At 35.3% G+C, this 17,362-nt stretch overlaps 3 protein-coding genes across 6 annotated transcripts; 1 reads left to right on the top strand and 2 right to left on the bottom strand.

Moving 5' to 3' along the window:
- Positions 1 to 696: 696 nt before the first annotated feature.
- On the bottom strand, positions 697 to 3,084 carry ATPsynbeta (ATP synthase, beta subunit). 4 transcript variants are annotated; one of them, XM_073981054.1, is made up of 2 exons: positions 2,712 to 3,084; positions 697 to 2,600 (listed from the first exon to the last, which is right to left on the bottom strand). In XM_073981054.1, exon 2 carries the CDS (start codon positions 2,542 to 2,544, stop codon positions 1,021 to 1,023), a length of 1,524 nt encoding a protein of 507 aa, XP_073837155.1. In that variant the 5' UTR covers positions 2,545 to 2,600; positions 2,712 to 3,084; the 3' UTR covers positions 697 to 1,020. The 4 variants fall into 4 exon arrangements, with proteins under 4 accessions (XP_073837155.1, XP_073837158.1, XP_073837156.1 ...); XM_073981057.1 differs by having other exon boundaries at positions 2,692 to 2,843; XM_073981055.1 differs by having other exon boundaries at positions 2,685 to 2,825.
- A 6,127-nt stretch (positions 3,085 to 9,211) lies between these two features.
- On the top strand, positions 9,212 to 10,072 carry msd5 (mitotic spindle density 5). Its single transcript, XM_073982260.1, has one exon. It carries the CDS (start codon positions 9,263 to 9,265, stop codon positions 10,028 to 10,030), a length of 768 nt encoding a protein of 255 aa, XP_073838361.1. The 5' UTR covers positions 9,212 to 9,262; the 3' UTR covers positions 10,031 to 10,072.
- On the bottom strand, positions 9,962 to 10,674 carry msd1 (mitotic spindle density 1). The gene is made up of 2 exons (XM_073982261.1): positions 10,542 to 10,674; positions 9,962 to 10,478 (listed from the first exon to the last, which is right to left on the bottom strand). The coding sequence occupies exons 1-2, from the start codon at positions 10,585 to 10,587 to the stop codon at positions 10,063 to 10,065; spliced, it is 462 nt and encodes a 153-aa protein (XP_073838362.1). The 5' UTR covers positions 10,588 to 10,674; the 3' UTR covers positions 9,962 to 10,062.
- Positions 10,675 to 17,362: the final 6,688 nt, after the last annotated feature.

Genomic DNA, 17,362 nt, shown 5'->3' with positions numbered 1-17,362 from the left:
CTAACCGGCAGTAATCATACAAGTATGGATATGTCGTCTCGGACATACAAATTATTTTTCTTTTATCCATTCACATGAAATAAAACCCTATACCTATCCATAATTAACCATCTTACATACTCAGAATCTTTTGCATAACAGGTACTAGTAACTTCTACTAATCACGTAATAGGCCGAGGCATTTGACTTCTGTGATAATCATAACTGAAGATAAAACAATTTCACTCCATAGCACCAACATTGGGTCAAAAATGTTCCTAGCTCTGATCTGGAGATGCTGACACTAGATGTTAACTATCTATTTATTGACAACACAACTCATTGGAGTTGTATTAGCACGCACTGCGTTAAAAAGTGTCAACCACCTTTACATTTTTCCAACAAGTTTTTCCCACCAATCTTAAATGCTTCAAAAAATCAAATGTAATATTTAATTAAATATTTTTTAATGCATATTTCGCTTATTTCAACAAGAAAAATCATATGATTATTGAATTTGCAAAGTCCCAGTTTTTTCTAATTCCACACACACACACTCATATTCCCCCTCGCACACAACGCATACACATTAACATCTGCCTTTTATACACACAAATGCCGACAGAAAAAAGTTCAAGTAGCTGGTTGGTTATGCAACACCACATCGAATATGTAATCCACTATGAAAATTTTGGAAAAATGAAAAGTCCAGCAGGATTTTTTTGTTTTTTTAAATTTTTATTATGATTTTCGTTTTGTTTTAGCGTACATTTTTCTTTTTCCGAAGATATTAATCATGTTTAATCATCACTTTAAGTTAAATAACATTTCATTTTTTCTCTTACGAAATCGTTTAAAACGAACAATTACAGATTGGGGAAGGTTCTCCGTTTTTTGATGGCAGCAATCCTTCGGGGTTTTATATAGAGTAATTCAATTATTGAATTCCTTTAGTGGTTTTTATTACTGTTGTTGGTTGTTTTGTTCTAGAACTAATGTTGGTTTTATAGGTTATGTTGAAGTTGAAAATGGTGATGACGCTTAAGCGGCTTCCTTGGCGAGACGCTCGGCCTTTTCGACGACTTCTTCAATGGGACCAACCATGTAGAAAGCAACTTCGGGAAGGTGATCGTATTCACCAGCCAAGATTTGGCTGAAGCCCTTGATGGTTTCTTCGAGGGGAACCAATTTACCGGCATGACCGGTGAAAACTTCAGCGACTTGGAAAGGTTGAGACAAGAAACGTTGGATCTTACGGGCACGGGCTACAGTCAATTTATCTTCTTCAGACAATTCATCCATACCCAAGATAGCAATGATATCTTGAAGTGACTTGTAATCTTGCAAGATCTTTTGGACACCACGAGCAACGTTGTAGTGAGTGTGGCCAATGATGTTGGGATCCATAATACGAGAGGTGGAATCGAGAGGATCCACAGCTGGGTAGATACCCAATTCGGCAATAGCACGGGACAATACAGTGGTGGCGTCCAAGTGAGCGAATGTTGTGGCTGGAGCAGGATCAGTCAAATCGTCAGCAGGTACATAAATGGCCTGGACAGAAGTGATGGAACCCTTCTTGGTGGTGGTAATACGTTCCTGCATAGAACCCATATCAGTGGCCAAGGTTGGTTGGTAACCGACAGCAGATGGAATACGACCCAACAAGGCAGATACCTCAGAACCAGCCTGGGTGAAACGGAAAATGTTGTCAATGAAAAGCAATACATCTTGGCCTTCTTGATCACGGAAGTATTCGGCAACAGTCAAACCAGTCAAAGCGACACGAGCACGGGCGCCTGGGGGTTCGTTCATTTGACCGTAGACAAGAGCTACCTTGGAGGTCTTGTCCTTAAGGGAAATGACACCAGATTCAATCATTTCATTGTACAAATCGTTACCTTCACGGGTACGTTCACCGACACCAGCGAATACAGAGTAACCACCATGGGCCTTGGCGACATTGTTGATAAGTTCCATAATCAATACAGTCTTGCCGACACCAGCACCACCGAACAAACCAATCTTACCACCCTTGGCGTAGGGAGCAAGCAAATCGACGACCTTGATACCGGTAACCAAGATTTCTTGTTCGACGCTCATGTCCACGAATTCGGGGGCTTCAGCGTGGATGGCGGCGGTCTTGTCGGTAGGGATGGGACCACGTTCATCGATGGGTTCACCGATGACGTTGATGATACGGCCCAAAGTTTCAGCACCGACAGGAATACGGATTGGGTAGCCAGTATCGTTGACCTTTTGTCCACGAACCAAACCTTCAGTACCGTCCATAGCAATAGTACGGACAACGTTCTCACCCAAGTGCTGGGCTACTTCCAACACCAAACGGGGAGAGCGGTTATCAACTTCCAAGGCATTCAAAATTGGGGGCAATTGATCCTCGAATTGGACATCGACGACGGCACCAATAACAGCCACAATTTTGCCATTACCAACAGCAGCAGCCTTAGCGGCAGCCTTAGCGTATTCGCGTTGGCTTTGGGCAAGTAGTGATATAACTTTCTTATCTGACCTGCTTAAGGCCGTACGTGCGGCAGAGAACATTTTCTCGATTTTTTATAATTTGCCCGTAAAAGAAAGTAAATGAGGTGAACGCGCTCCTAAAACAGAAAATTTTAATAAAAAAATATTAATATTTTTTGCAATAATTACTTCAGAAATATTTAAAGAACTTTTTCACACACCAACTACCTCTCAACTTATGCACTCACCGATTACGAAACAGCAAATTTTTGCAGGCAATGTGGCCGTCTTCGTTTTCAACTTACAGGGCAGTGTTGCCGAATGTAGGAACACTTCGTTGGGGTACCGTTTTCTTGTTCGAAAAATGGCTGCCAATTCACAATGGCGTGACGTTTGCCAATTTAACCAGATCGATACACAGGGAATGTTAGATAACCACCAATTTGTGGGATTTTTGATAACCAAAGGGAGTTTTTTAATGGACTAATAAATGAGAACGCATAATGTTATGACAAAAGTACTTAACGGGATTAACCCAGTGGGTTTGAGTTTTAAATGTCAATTCCGTAGCGCAAACGTCAAATAAATCCTCACAAAGAATGTTAACCCGACGAAAGCTCTAGTGCAAACGCCGTTTAAAATATTTTACGAAAACTACAAATCCAAATGCTCATTGATTAATCCAAAAAGTCTTTTTGGTTGTTTTGGTTATAAAGCGACTTTTGGTTTAAACCATGATGAAATTATAAAGTGGCGTAAAAGGCGAGCGTCGTGTTTTATTCTGTCAAATTCTTTGTTATTATGAACAAAATTGTATGAAAACGTAAACAATCATTTGGCATCTTGAAGAATTTTCGGCCTAAATTGAGTTGTTATTGTGCTACTTACGTGACCTGGGGCTCAACTCCATTTCTATAAAAATTTGAAATGAAAAAAATATAAACAAATATATATTTTTTATTTCAAATTTTCATAGAACAAAAATCCTCTCCCATAAACTCAATTTTCTTCCCCATTAACTTTGAACGTCTAAACATCGACTTAAAAAATTTCATGAAATTATGCGTTCTTAGTCCCGGGCCACACTACAGTAATTTCACTGAAATTTTGAAACGAAATTTTGCGCCTCTAGATCGAGTTCCATAGTAGAATAAAATCATAAAAATGCTGTAGTGGAAAATTCGAGCTAAGAACTCCTAACTTCATAAAATTTTTAATTAAATTCATACTAGTGTGGACCTGGACTTAGGGGCCAAATACATACGGTCTGTTGAGTGTACAACAACCATAGTCCCGGTCCACACTAGCGTAAATTTCATTAAAAAATTTCATGAAATTAGGTGTTCTTAAATCGAATCACTCTAGTGTGGACCGGGACCTTGGTAAACAAAATGATGCTGAATAGCATTCTCTTTAGCAACTTTTTACACGACAAATTCAGACAAGTAAAAAGTAGCTAAATTTTTGCTGGCTTCTGATAGGTTGATATTTGATGTTTGGCATTCCTTTCAAATTTGTTGATGTTTTTTTCCATTTTGTGTGTTGAACTTATTTTAAGGCATACATAAGCCGCTCAGTCAGCTGTGTATTGCTGCTATCTTTTCTTATTCTACCATGAGAGAAACCTATTCAGCGGCATTTTTGTTCAAAGAAAGGTGAACATTGTGGAACTTTTTTGGTATACGGGAACGCATTTCGGGTAAAAATATGTTAAATGTGTATAATTGCTTCCAGTTTTGGCACTTTTCGGGGTTAAGGAACGCTTTGCAGGTTAAAAATGGTAACAAATGGTAAAAATTGTAAGTAAAGGAACACAGCTATAAATTTTGTGTACGGGAACGCAAAATGTGTAAAAGTGGTAAAAATTTTAAAAACTTTTTAGTTCTGGAACAGAGCTTTAGTCACAATAATATATTTTTGCTTGTTTACATTTTCTATGCGTTTTTATTCACAATAATGAAATTTGACAACTAGCGTGAAAACCAGCTGTTTTTGCCGCTGTACCTGTATTATCGTGCCATGGGTGTGGTAAATGGCTCGATTATTGTTATCGATGTAACACCTTATTCCGCATGTAAAATAAAACAGACGAATATTGCAACAAAGCAAAAATGACGAACACATGAAACCGTATACACTAGTCTCATTAAATTATGTGTTTTTCTCAAAAACACAAAATTTAATGTAAAAATGTCAGTGAAATAGTGTGTAAATATGTACGCTTATAGATTTAGATTTACGAAATTCACTGCATTTGAAATGGAAATTTAATAGCTCATACGTTAAATTAAATCCACTGAGTTTATTAGGAGGATAATGTTATACTATGTTTACATTTACGAAATCCACTCTATTTCAACTGTCAATTCCTTTGCGTATACGTCAAATGAAAACTCATCTGAAATCGATTGGATTTCATTTGACGTTTGAGCAATGGAATTGACAGTTGAAATCGAGTGGATTTCGTAAATGTAAACATAGTATTAGTATAGAAATAAATAACATTAATAGTCCTTGTTTAGACACACAAATTTCTCGGGAAAGTAAATTCAGTTTTTAGGCAATAGGGGGTAGGAAAGTGTTTTGAGGAGCTCTTTCCTCTATGCTCTCTCCCAAAAAACTCAATTAACTTTCCCGAGAAATTTGTGTGTCTAAACACAGACATATAAACGTTCTGTTACTTTTTATAACTAGTTTATTGCGTCAAACCTGAAGAAACCCTTAATTACCCGCAAAAGTTATCAAAAAGTGGTAACACCAAAAACACAATCCTCAATCACAATAATATGTTCGAAAATAAGTTTGGTTCGGATACGCCTAAGATATACAACCCTGTACACAGAGATGATATTCAATAATTGAACGCCGTCATTTCATATATAGACTAGCTCTGTTCTCTTCATATACATCTTTGAAATTTGTGAGTTCGATTTGTCAGTCTGGCGGTTTGATTTTGACTTTTTGATTGGAAAATGTTGATTTTGCGTTTTTATAAAGGTATGTCGAATGACAAAACAAAAGGTATGTTAAAGCAACCTGTAAATTATATTATTCCATGTAGCTTGTAGTGTTCCTAAACCCCCAAAATAATAATTGTGTTACAGAATTTTTTGTGCTAGAAACCAACCCGTTCTCTTATCACAAAACGTAGCAAAACTACTTCTACAAAAATGTTGCTAGGTAGCCTTTGGTACCCGGAACAGAACGATATATAATTAATTTTACCGGGGAAAGTCCATATTTCCCGAGATATGGGTCTTGGAATTTCGGAAATTTCGTACTTTAACACCATAAAGGCCTACGTACAAGTTGCCTCGCCTGGTTGCCTTGCTTGCTTCTGATAAAAGAATAAAAAAGAAAAGGGCAACCCAGTTCGAAATTTGCTCGGCCTTCTTTATTCTTTTATTTTATGAAAGCAAGGCAACCAGTCGAGGCAGCTTATGTACCCAGGCCTTTAAGTTGTTTGCGGGCAACTCTCGGATCGGGCTGAAATTTTTACCATAAGTAGTCTTAGCTACCCTGAACACAACGATACAAAGCTTTCCCGAGGAAGTCCATACTTCCCGAGGCATGGGTCTTGACTTTTTAACTTTTATCACCATTATTTCGGCCGGATATATAACACTTCCTCCTGTGCAAAAGTGGGCTACGCAATCAAAACATTCTTTTAAATTGAAAGTTTCCTAAGTAGTCGGCTTTGACCAGAGATTTAATACATTCTCCAATAAACTTTAAAACGATACCCATATTGCCCACGTTAAAATTGTAAAATGTCAACACCCATATCTAGGGAAGTATGGACTCCCCCTGGAATGCTATACATATATCGTTGTATTAAGGGTACCAAGGGCTATGTGCCCATAAACGACAATTAAGCCGCTGGCTGACAACATTGCAAGCTTTTAGATTGGCGTTTTTTATTTATACTACTTCTATTTTGTTTTTTAAAATAGTCAGGCTTAATCCCATAGTCGTTGTTTCAATATTTTATTAAAACATCTTTAATTTATTAGTGGAAAAAATTGGCGATGTTTACCAAGGGGTAAGGCAGGGAAGACTATAGTTTCAGATCTCGCAACAGATCTTCATCAGTTCCCTTGTTTCTTGTTTTTCAACAAGAAACTTTTTATACCCAAATGTCAATTGCTCGCTCAAATAGATACGTGTGCAAAGAAACGTATATTTTGAATAAATTTCTATGGTAAAGAAATTGGGTTTCCTTTCATCTTTTTCCTTTGTTATGGTAGTAAAAATGGCCGACTTCCGTATTGTCACTTTCTTTGTATTCGTGCATGAAACTAGGTGTTCTTAAATCGAGTTCCATACTAGAGTAATTTTATGAAATTGCAGTAGTGGGGAAATCGATTTCAGAACCTCTAGTTTCATGCACGAATACAAAGCAACTGACAATACGGAAGTCGACCAATGTGTAGATTCTTGCAGATCTGGAACAGGCATAATGTTGACAGCTTGCTCTTTTGGTAACTTTACTATTAAAAAGTTCTGGAACAAAGCATAGTTTAAAACATTTTTTCATATGCTCTGTTCCAGAACCTGCAAGAAGCTACTATTTTTTACTACGATAACATTTTTTCCTTTATGTTATCGGAAAAAATAATAAAAAATAGTAGATTCTTGCAGTTCTGGAACAGACCAATATTTTTAAATTACACACAATTACTGTTCCAGAACCTGCAAGAATCTTTAAATTGCAGTGCTGGAACAGACCAAAAACACCACAAGCCCACTACTGAAATTTCATAAAATTACTCTAGTATGTCCCGGTCCACAGTGGAGTAATTTCATTGAAAAATTACATGGAATTATGAGTCTCTAGGTCATGGTCCATAGTAGAGTAAAATCATGAAATTTATGTAGTGGGGAACTCGATCTAAGTATGCCTAATTTCATTTTTTTAATAAAATCGCTCTAGTGTGGACCAGGACTATGGAACACGATCTAAGAACGTCTAATTTCATGAGATTTGTTTCATGAAAACAAATTCCTGGTCCACAGTAGCGTGATTTCGTTGAAAAAACTTTTTGCCTTTGTTCTTTTCTAGAACTACAGGAATTTACTAATTTTTACTTTTTTTCGATAACATAAAAAGCTACTACTATTTCCTACGATAATTTTTTTTTTCCTTTGTTATGGTAAGCTATATTATATATTAAATAAATTCCTCTCGCAATTGCCAATCTATTCTATTTTACATATATTTATTGGCCTGTTCCCGTACTTTATAAAGTGGTAAAAGTCGTAAAAGTTGTAAAAGTCGTAAACGATTTTCATATCAATTTTGTGTACGGGAACGCAAAATGTGTAAAAGTGGTAAAAATTGTAAAAACTTTTTAGTTCTGGAACAGAGCTTATATTTGGTTTATTTTTCCGCGTTTTTAAATACATTGAAATATGCCTTACAATATATACTTTTTTAGTTCTTCTTCGAAATTCTCACTTTGACTGCAATTTAAACCGCGATAATGACTCTATTTTGACAAAAATCATTCATATCAATAAATTTTGTCATGTTCTTTTTTCAATGCCAACTAAAAAAATTATTATTATTAAAAGTTGCAAAATCGACTTTTTTGCCTCAAAAACAGGACAAATTACCTATAGTACATCAAACCCGTTCGTGGGTATTGATTTGGTTACGAAGTTTTTCGGCAAATCACACACACGCGACCCGAACGCAAAGTAATAGAGCAAATGTTTTGATTTTTTTACTTCAGTCTTGTACTGAATTTCATGCAAGCAGGTTGATGCCGCTTTATTTGTTTATTTTTGGGTACACAGAAAAGATTTTGCAGTTGTACAGCAAATATGTGGAGGGAAGAATTTGAAAACGATTTTTGTTTTGTATTAATATTTTTAATGACGCAGAATGCCTCGTCTGCAATGCAACAATAAAAAATGTATGTATGCTTAGAAAGTCTTAAAAAATCATTTTTATATACAATTTGTTTTTTTTTTTCTCTCAAAAAAATTAACATATGAAGAAAAATACTTTTCAAATTATGAAGTTATTTATATTATTTTTAATTTAAGTCATACAAAGCGAACGCGCCAACAATATATTTTTCATTTCACACTCAATATGAAAATCATCACCCTGTTCTGTCAGTGTAATTTTACCCACACATAAACAATTTAAGCGCTCGCTCTTCTTGGTCGGCTATGTAGTACATTGGTCTGTTCAAGAACTACAAGAATATACTAATTTTACTATTTTTTCGATATTATAAAGGAAACATTTTTGTAGTAAAAATTTCTATACTCTTGCAGATTCTGGAACAGACATTATTTTGAAAGAGTAAGGAGACAAAAATAGAAAATATCATCTACCTACCAACATAATATGGTAAAAGTGTCAAAAGTAGTAAAAGTTGTGAATTGCTCCTCGTATCGATTGTATGCTTACATCAACTAAAGGAACAATTTTCCAGTAAAAAGTGGCAAAACTTGAAGATTCTTGCACGTAAAGAAACGGAACTACAGTGATTATACCATGGCAAGTAACTACTAAAGTGGAGATAGCGGAAAGGTAAAATCTCGTCTATACTCCTACCAACCCCATATTTCACAAAAACTCAGTTTATTTTCTCAAAAAATGTTCACGAGTAAATACTGACATGCGAAAATCTTAAGTCGAGTTTTCGATTTTTTCATAACCCAAAGTCTATTACGATTTTTAGAAAAGTCAACTAATCGATCGATTACCTCTACTTGCGAATCCCTATATTGTTTAACTCTGTTCTCTTGAAATTTTTATATTGTTTTTGAATTAGCGGGTAAAATGTCATCAATTGATTTTGATAAAATTGAATCAGTTTTGTCGGAAAAATATGAGACTGTAGTTAAAACTGCTCTAGAGCAATCAACAATTACTGATCTCAAAGATTTCTGTAAGGTTTATAACGACGAGAAGAAAGCAATCGATGAGCAATGTGTTACGCCCACAAAGAAGACACCCAAACTGGAAAGTTTTTCAGAAGTCTTTAAACTCTTGGACGTACACCCGCCAAACTTACAAAAAACCAAGCCTAAACCACCTCCGGTGCGCGAAAGGGCTAATTCTACAATATCCCGTTCTTCGACATCATCTCTCAATGATTTATCTGTGAGTTCGTATCAAAAGGATTCGTCAACCAGTTCACTAAATTTGGCAACAAAATTTGAAGAACCAACCATAAAGGCATCGGACACATACAAAAACTTTGTTGCATTCCAAAAACAATTGAAGCACATCCAACAGGAATTGGACCAACAAACACTAGAAAAAGGCTACGAGGCAAAACTGAGACAGATGGCCCACTTTTCTCAACAACTAGAAAAACTTCTGCCTTCGGATAAAGTGGGCCAACCGGCATTAACATCCCAAGAGGAGGCAACTTTAAGGGAACTTGTTGATAAAATAGATGATCTAAATATTATACTATCAAACCATGGTATATTTGGTCAACAAAATAATCCAATATTTAACAATACACAACGATTGGAGAATGTTGTTGATTTATTATCTAATTGTTTGAATGCTGTAAATTCATTTAAAATAAATACGTAATTTTTAAAAATATATGGGTGTAGCCGACATTTTTATGTAAAATTGTTTTCTTTATCATCGTTATCCATTTCCATATCCTGATGTGATAACATTGTTCTCATTTGTTGTACAGTATCCCAAATAGCTAACAACTTCCGTACATTGCTGCCCAAATATTCAGCTCGCTGACTGGTCGTTTCCAAATAATCTTCAAAGTGTGTAGCTGTCATTTCTGGGGTTTCTGTGGGACGCCCAGCATCAGACATGCTCATCAAATGTATGAATTTATCAACTATTTTTGTTAAATCATTTATCGTGTCCTTGTTGTAATTGTATGGCTCTGTTTTTTCATAACTTTGTATTGGTTTAATTGTGCGTGAAGCTTCGATTTGCAGCAACAGATTGTTGGATTTTTCTAGGACGTCTGCTAAATGATGAGACTGCAATTCCATGGAGGTACGACTTGTTTCTGTAAGCAACAAATTCATGTTTACACAGCATGTAGTCATATTTAAAACAATTTTATACCTACTTAATTCTTGCAAAACTTTATCAAGTAAGGACTTCTGATTAGACATCTTCGTGCAATATTTAATTTCTGAAAAGTGCTGGAAATATTCTAAATATTAGCGGCATCAATTTGGGGATGGTTAAATTGATATCGATTAATCGACTTATGGTAAAAATTCAACTTTTGGTTATAGAAAAATCGAATTCGACTTTTGGTTATGGAAAAAATCCAAAAGCCGACTTTTCATAATCGATTTTCGAGCCTAATGCCATGTTCATACCAGCATTTGAATCACGTTGTTCGCTCTCATGATTACGTACACGAATTAACCCGTTCACCATAGCAACATGATTCATATTTTCATACTTTTTATTTACTGATTTTAAAGAAAGTTTCAGCCAAAAATCGAGTAAAATTAATTGATATTTATTTATTTATTTCATATAATGCAATTTTAAGCCCTAGGGCCGATTACAACAGAAAAAATATTTGTCCTTCATTCAGATATCTATTTAATATTAAATTATTAATATAATAGCTCTGTTCCTTTACGTGCAAGAATCTTCAAGTTTTACCACTTTTTACTCGAAAAGCGTTCCTTTACTTCTGACACCACACAATTCGTATGAGAGCAGTTCACAACTTTTGCTACTTTTGCCGGTTTTACCATTTTCAAAAGTAAAGGAACAGACCAAATATTAAATTTTATTAGTCCCAATTTACATTACTTGCGGCCATTGTCAGTTTGTAGGTGAGAGAGGGTGCTGAGAGGCAAAGGGTTACCATATGCCTCACCTCTCTCTCCTACAAAATGAAAATTGCCGCAAGTAAACTCGCCCAATGTAAATTGGGACTTATTTTCATTCATGTTTTATATTTCTCTCACAATTTTGGTGTATTCAATACATTTTTTAATTTTTCTATTTTCAAAATTAGCGAGAGAAAATCCTGCCAAAACAACGTTGGTATACAGACTTTCCGGCAGGCATTTGATTTTTATACCCTCCACCATGGGATGGGGGTATATTAAGTTTGTCACTACGTTTGTAACTACTCGAAATAATCATTGTAGACCCCACAAACTATATATATTCTTGATCAGCGTGCAATTCTACATCGATATAGCCATGTCCGTCCGTCTGTGGAAATCACTCTAGCGTCCGAACGGATTGACGTAGGTGGAAATTTTGGGAAAATCTATTATATGTACGTAGGACTTTTGGTATTGAAAGCGGATTATGTAGGTCCCAGCTTTCGTATAGCCCCCATACAAAATGATGCGTGACGTGTCGAGGTTTTAAGGATTTCCACCAAATTGGTTGTAATTTGGTATTTTGTGGCTCCAGAGGCCAAAAAACATTCCTACCAAAGTTGGTTTATATAGGTCCACGTTTTGGTATAGACCCCATTTAACGCCCCATATAAAGTACGCGTAATTTTAATATATTTTGAATGTATTAGTCCCATTTGACAACAGAATCGGTTGTGACTTTGTATTTTGCGTTTCCAGAGGTTAAGAAACATTTCTACTATAAAATGTTTATATAGGTCCACGTTTTGATATAGCCCCTATAGGACGATATCTCCCAATTTTCGGTATTTTGAAGGTTTTAGCTTCATTATCACACTGAAAAGGCTGAAATTTTGTATTAAGTTTTCGTTGGGGGTATAAAACTTTCCCCCAGAAATTTGTAGGTATAAACGCATTTTACACTTGCCCTTAAAACAGGTGTTTTGGAAGTTTACGTCATTTATTTGACAGATATTGTATGGAATTGACAACTTAAATGATGCATGTTTTATAAAACATGTTAAGTGTGGAATGAGTTATAGGTCCACACCATCATATAGCCCCCATAGAACGGCACCTTCCGATTTTCGGTATTTTGAAGTTTGTGGCCACATTAATCCACCGAAATAACTGAAATTTGTGGTGGAGGGTATAAAAAGTATAAAAAGTTCGGCCCGACCGAACTTAACGCATTTCCTACTTGTTTCCTTTGTTATCGAAAAAATTGTAAAAATTAGTAGATTCTTGCAGTTCTGGAACAGACTATATATTAAAGTTCATTAAAAATTAAATAAGTACTTATGTATATGTATGCCTCGCCTGCTTGCCTTGCATACTTCTGATAAAAGAATAAAAAGAAAAGGGCAACACAGTTCGAAATTTGCTCGGCCTCCTTTATTCTTTTAGTTTTATTATTGGTCTGTTTCAGATCTCCAAGAATCCACAACTTTTACTTTTTTTGATAACAAATGGTGTGTTCCAGTACTGCAAGAATCTACTAACATAAAGGAAAAAATGTTATCGTTGTAAAAATAGTAGCTTCTTGCAGGTTCTGGAACAGAGCAATAAAGATCTAGTAAAAGAATACATAAAAATGGCAACCGAGATCGAAATTGGCTCGGCCAGTGGAACATTTTTATTATTATGTGTGTTCGTTTACTCAAAATTTGTACGAATTGTTACTGGATGTTGTTCGTTTGCTCTACAGTACAATGCAAAAAACCTTAGTTGTTTACAAGTGCTCTGTTCCAGAACCTACAAGAAGATACGACTTTTTACTACGATAACATTTTTTTCCTTTATTTTATCGAAGAAAATAGTAAAAATTAGTAGATCCTTGCAGTACTGGAACAGACCCAAGAAGTTACTGGCCTTTTACAAATTTGTACAAATTATTGAGTAAACGAACAGACCCAGCGAAAAGTTTGCCTCCAAAGAGGCAGATATGTAAATGATATGTACAAGTGATTTGGAAGTGCATCAAATTATGCATTTTCACTCATGATTTTTACAAGGGAGTGACCCCGGAAAGAGCCGCATTTTAACTGACCCTTTGGCATTGCATTTTAACTGAACCTTTGGCACTGCATTTAACTGACCCTTTGGCATTGCATTTTAACTGACCCTTTGGAGTAGAATAGGAGGCAGTCCAGAGCACGTGTTTTGAATAACAAAATAAAATGCATTTATTATTTGTGTAAAACAAAAATATTAATAACTTTATTAAATTAACACAAATTATGAAAATTCTCTATTGAATTCAATCGCAAACATGTGTGTTTCCTCCGCTCTTCATTTAATCCAAGCTTAAGTGCTTTTGCTTCATCTGCTAAATGGGTTTGATATTGTCTTCCCATCACCAGTAAAGATTTCGACATGTACTCCAACAGCACTCCATTCGGAAATTTTCTTCTCGTGAGTTACCGGAAAAATGTTCACAAATTAAATATTATTTAGTTAGTATTAACAAATGTTTGGAAATGTTAACACGATTATCTCTTTTTGGAAATGTATTCCGCTGCCTGTAGGGATGTACAAACTGATTTATGTACATGTAGGGATCTCTAACAACTGCTAATAAAATGTAGTGAACGGAGTGCCTTTTTCACGACTCCGTTGAACTGCCTCCGGATGTTGTTAAAATGTGACAAATGGATGTGATTCTTTGGATTGCATCCAAATGCGGTTAAAATGTGAGGAATGGAGTGCCTTTTTCACGACTCCGTTTCAACTGCATAAAAACATGCCGTGAAAGAACTAGTCTACATTGCACTACTTCCAATTTATTTTGCTGGGGACCTATTATACAGTGTCGGCCAAAACTAAAGCACCCTCTCAGTACACTTTTTTAAAATGGTAATTTTTAATAGAACAAAGTTGTAAAATATTTTTGTAGTTAGTTCTCTTTTTATTTATTTGGAAATTCAGAATTTAATAAACAAAAGTTAAAATTAAAAAAAAAAAAACATTTTCAGTGCTATCACGAATAAAAATTCCGTGCGGAATTTGTTCACTTTCCCCAATTTCACAATTTTTTATTTCCCCATTTATGCTCAAAAAGGGAATATTTTTGTCGATTCGACTAGAATACGCCATAAGTGTATCTAGTAGTTTTCAACGTTTTACAAACATTGATTTTAAAAGAATTTAAAAAGTGCGGGAAATTCCGAGGGAAATATTCATGATTGCCCTGTTTAGGTAGAATATATAAGCGGAAAAAACTAAAGCACACCCAATTCGAGGTACAATAAAAGTTATTGAAATCAATATTTCGTTGCGTTCCTTTATTCTGAGTGACGCAATCACAACGTTTAGGCATAGGGGATATAAAATAATTATTGTAAGCTATATTGCATCCTAGGCTTTTTTGCGGTTTCAAATAAATTTTCTTTGGGCCAATATCTGGAATATCCATCTAAGTGGAATCTCTTCTTCAGCATAAGGCACGCCTTTTAACACGTTACGATACTTGAATCAACCAATCCCTTGAAACAAAAAAAAAAAAAAAAAAAAAAAATCCGAGACCATTGTGTTCCGCCTCCATGTTATACAGTGCCCCTACAATATTTAGGATTTAACCTTTGCCCATTAGATCTAGGCCTTATGCCATCCGAATCCTTTAAAATCAACTTAGATTCATCAGAAAACAGCACAGACCTCCAGTTTTTAATACCCCAGTTCAGATGGGTCTTGGAGAATTCCAGTCTGGCTCCTTCATTTTTTCCCGATATGAAAGGGAGTTTTGCTGGTCGTCGACTGAATAAGCCGTCTTCTACCCTTCTTCTTTTAATCGTCCTTTTGCTAATTTTTAATCTAAGCGAATATGAACAATATCGGCTAATGTTTTGGTATAGCCCCCTTATAGCAGTACCTTCCGATCTTTGGTATTTTGAGTATTTAAGCCACATTTTCTTACTAAATTAGATGTTATTTGGTACTTAGGGTTCCTAGTGGTCACAAACATTTCTAGTATTTAAGCTAAATTTTCCGAAAATCAATTATTTCTCCTGCAATAACTAATAATTTATTATCCTCTATGCCTAAAAGATGTGCTTGTATCATCCAGAATTGAGGACACGCAACGAAATATTGATTTCAATAGTTTTTGTTGTACCTCAAATTGGTTGGCGGTTCTTTAGTTTTGTCCGTTTATATTTGCGATCAGTTTTGACTGTCGATTTTTCGGGAATATCGATAAATGTCAAACTGTCCAGCAACCACAAAATATTTTGCGGTTGCCTTTAAAAAAATGTACTGAGGGGGTTCTTTAGTTTTGGCCGACACTGTATGTACCTATAACGAACAATTCTCTACACTAGACTGTGGTATACACCCAAAATATTAATTTTGACTCAAAATGAATGGGAGAGGCAACGAATATACATACAAATCTTCCTAACCGGCCGAATGCCGGCTATTTTAAAATTTCTGCTATGGAGCAAGTATCCAGTATAAAAATTAGCTAAAAAGGCACATAAAAACAGGGGGATCACTCTCTATTGCGATGCGTAAGGAAATTAAATACGTCTCCGATGCATTTTCGTATCTCCTTTTTTTTGCAAGTATTTTTGTTCCTTTTTCTTTTCTGGCACCGCCGCAATCTGTAATGCAAAAGGGTATGTCAAAATCGTGCGTTAACGCAAATATCTTGCGCTAAAAAATTCCAAACGCATCGCAATACAGAGTAACCCCCCAGGTCGCACGCCAAGGCTTCTATTGTGAAAAAAGTGGGAGACGGGATCGAAAAACGATGTATTCCAAATTGGAGAAATAAAACAATGACAATCATTTCTTAGTTCGGCTTATAGGACAAATGTTCTGTAGAGGGCCAACTAAGGGGTCGATTATGGATAGAAACCCAACTCCAGTTGCGTTGCCAACTGCAAATTTAATAATAGAAATTTCAATTTCCGCATTGAAATTCATACATTTTGCAATTAAATTTATAGTTAAAGATTCAAAAGACTGATGTTAGATGAATTCGACAAAAATTGTGTTGTTTCGCTTATTTTAATTGTATGATTTTTTTTCTGGCAACGCAACTACAGTTACTATCATAATCGACCATATATACAGTGACACAGAAAAGTATGCATACACCCTATAAGAATGCAGTTTTGGCTAAATCGTTGGGTTTTTTACAGCAACAACTGCACTGTGTGGCTCCTTGGTGACAAAATAGCCATAATTACACAAATTTATTTTAATCTAATACGTATATTTAATACAACTAAAGAAATTCAATTTTCACAACACAGAAAAGTATTGTATTGAGGAAAAACGTGCATTAATCGACGTCCAGGAAGAAATATTTTGCTCAATAACAACTCCAAAGCTTTCTTGGGTCTCAAGATTTGCAATCTGAAACTAATTTCGTGTTTTTTATAAAGTACAATACCTAAAAACGCAAAAAATTAAGCAAGGATCAGCTTTAACGTGGTATATAAGAAATTTGACCCTAAATAACGGCATTTGACCCCGAAACATTATTTTCTTTTCTCTAAAATATATCTCAGATACCCAGAGACATTCGCCAAAACTAAAAAATGTATAAATTTTGCTACTAATTCCATAAATTTTACGATAATATTCGTATTTCCTTGGGGTGTATGTATACTTTTCTGTGTTGTGAAAATTGAATTTCTTTAATTGTAATTAATATACGTATTAGATTAAAATAAATTTGTATAATTATGGTTATTTTGTCACCAAGGAGCCACACAGTGCAGTTGTTGCTGTAAAAAACCCAACGATTTAGCCAAAACTGCATTTTTGTAGGGTGTATGTATACTTTTCTGTGTCACTGTACGTATGGACACCCCCCCCCCCCTTTTTTTGTTGTCTACATATTATATATTTATGATCAGGGTGAACTACCTGTGGAAAAAACCGTCTCAATCCGCGCTTAGTGCGTAAACTCAACTTAAGCCAATTTTCCTAATTGAGGGCTTAAAGGACTTCCGACAACATTTGACAAAATTATCTCTTAATTAATAAGCACATCCCACAAAGAATTTTTCTTTTTGTATTAAATTAAAACTATTTGGTTATA

Source organism: Musca autumnalis, unplaced genomic scaffold (assembly GCF_047663935.1).
Source record: "Musca autumnalis isolate F117 unplaced genomic scaffold, ASM4766393v1 scaffold_4, whole genome shotgun sequence".
Classification (NCBI taxonomy): Eukaryota; Metazoa; Arthropoda; class Insecta; order Diptera; family Muscidae; genus Musca; species Musca autumnalis.
The sequence above is the reverse complement of the archived record's forward strand: the minus strand, read 5'-3'. Positions and strand labels throughout refer to the sequence as shown.

Bases quoted from the DNA above. Each gene is read 5' to 3' on its own strand.
- ATPsynbeta (XM_073981054.1), bottom strand. From the start codon at position 2,544: ATGTTCTCTGCCGCACGTACGGCCTTAAGCAGGTCAGATAAGAAAGTT.
- msd5 (XM_073982260.1), top strand. From the start codon at position 9,263: ATGTCATCAATTGATTTTGATAAAATTGAATCAGTTTTGTCGGAAAAA.
- msd1 (XM_073982261.1), bottom strand. From the start codon at position 10,587: ATGTCTAATCAGAAGTCCTTACTTGATAAAGTTTTGCAAGAATTAA. The intron at 10,479-10,541 runs GTAGGTATAAAA...TGTTGCTTACAG, and splicing joins TAAAGTTTTGCAAGAATTAA to AAACAAGTCGTACCTCCATG.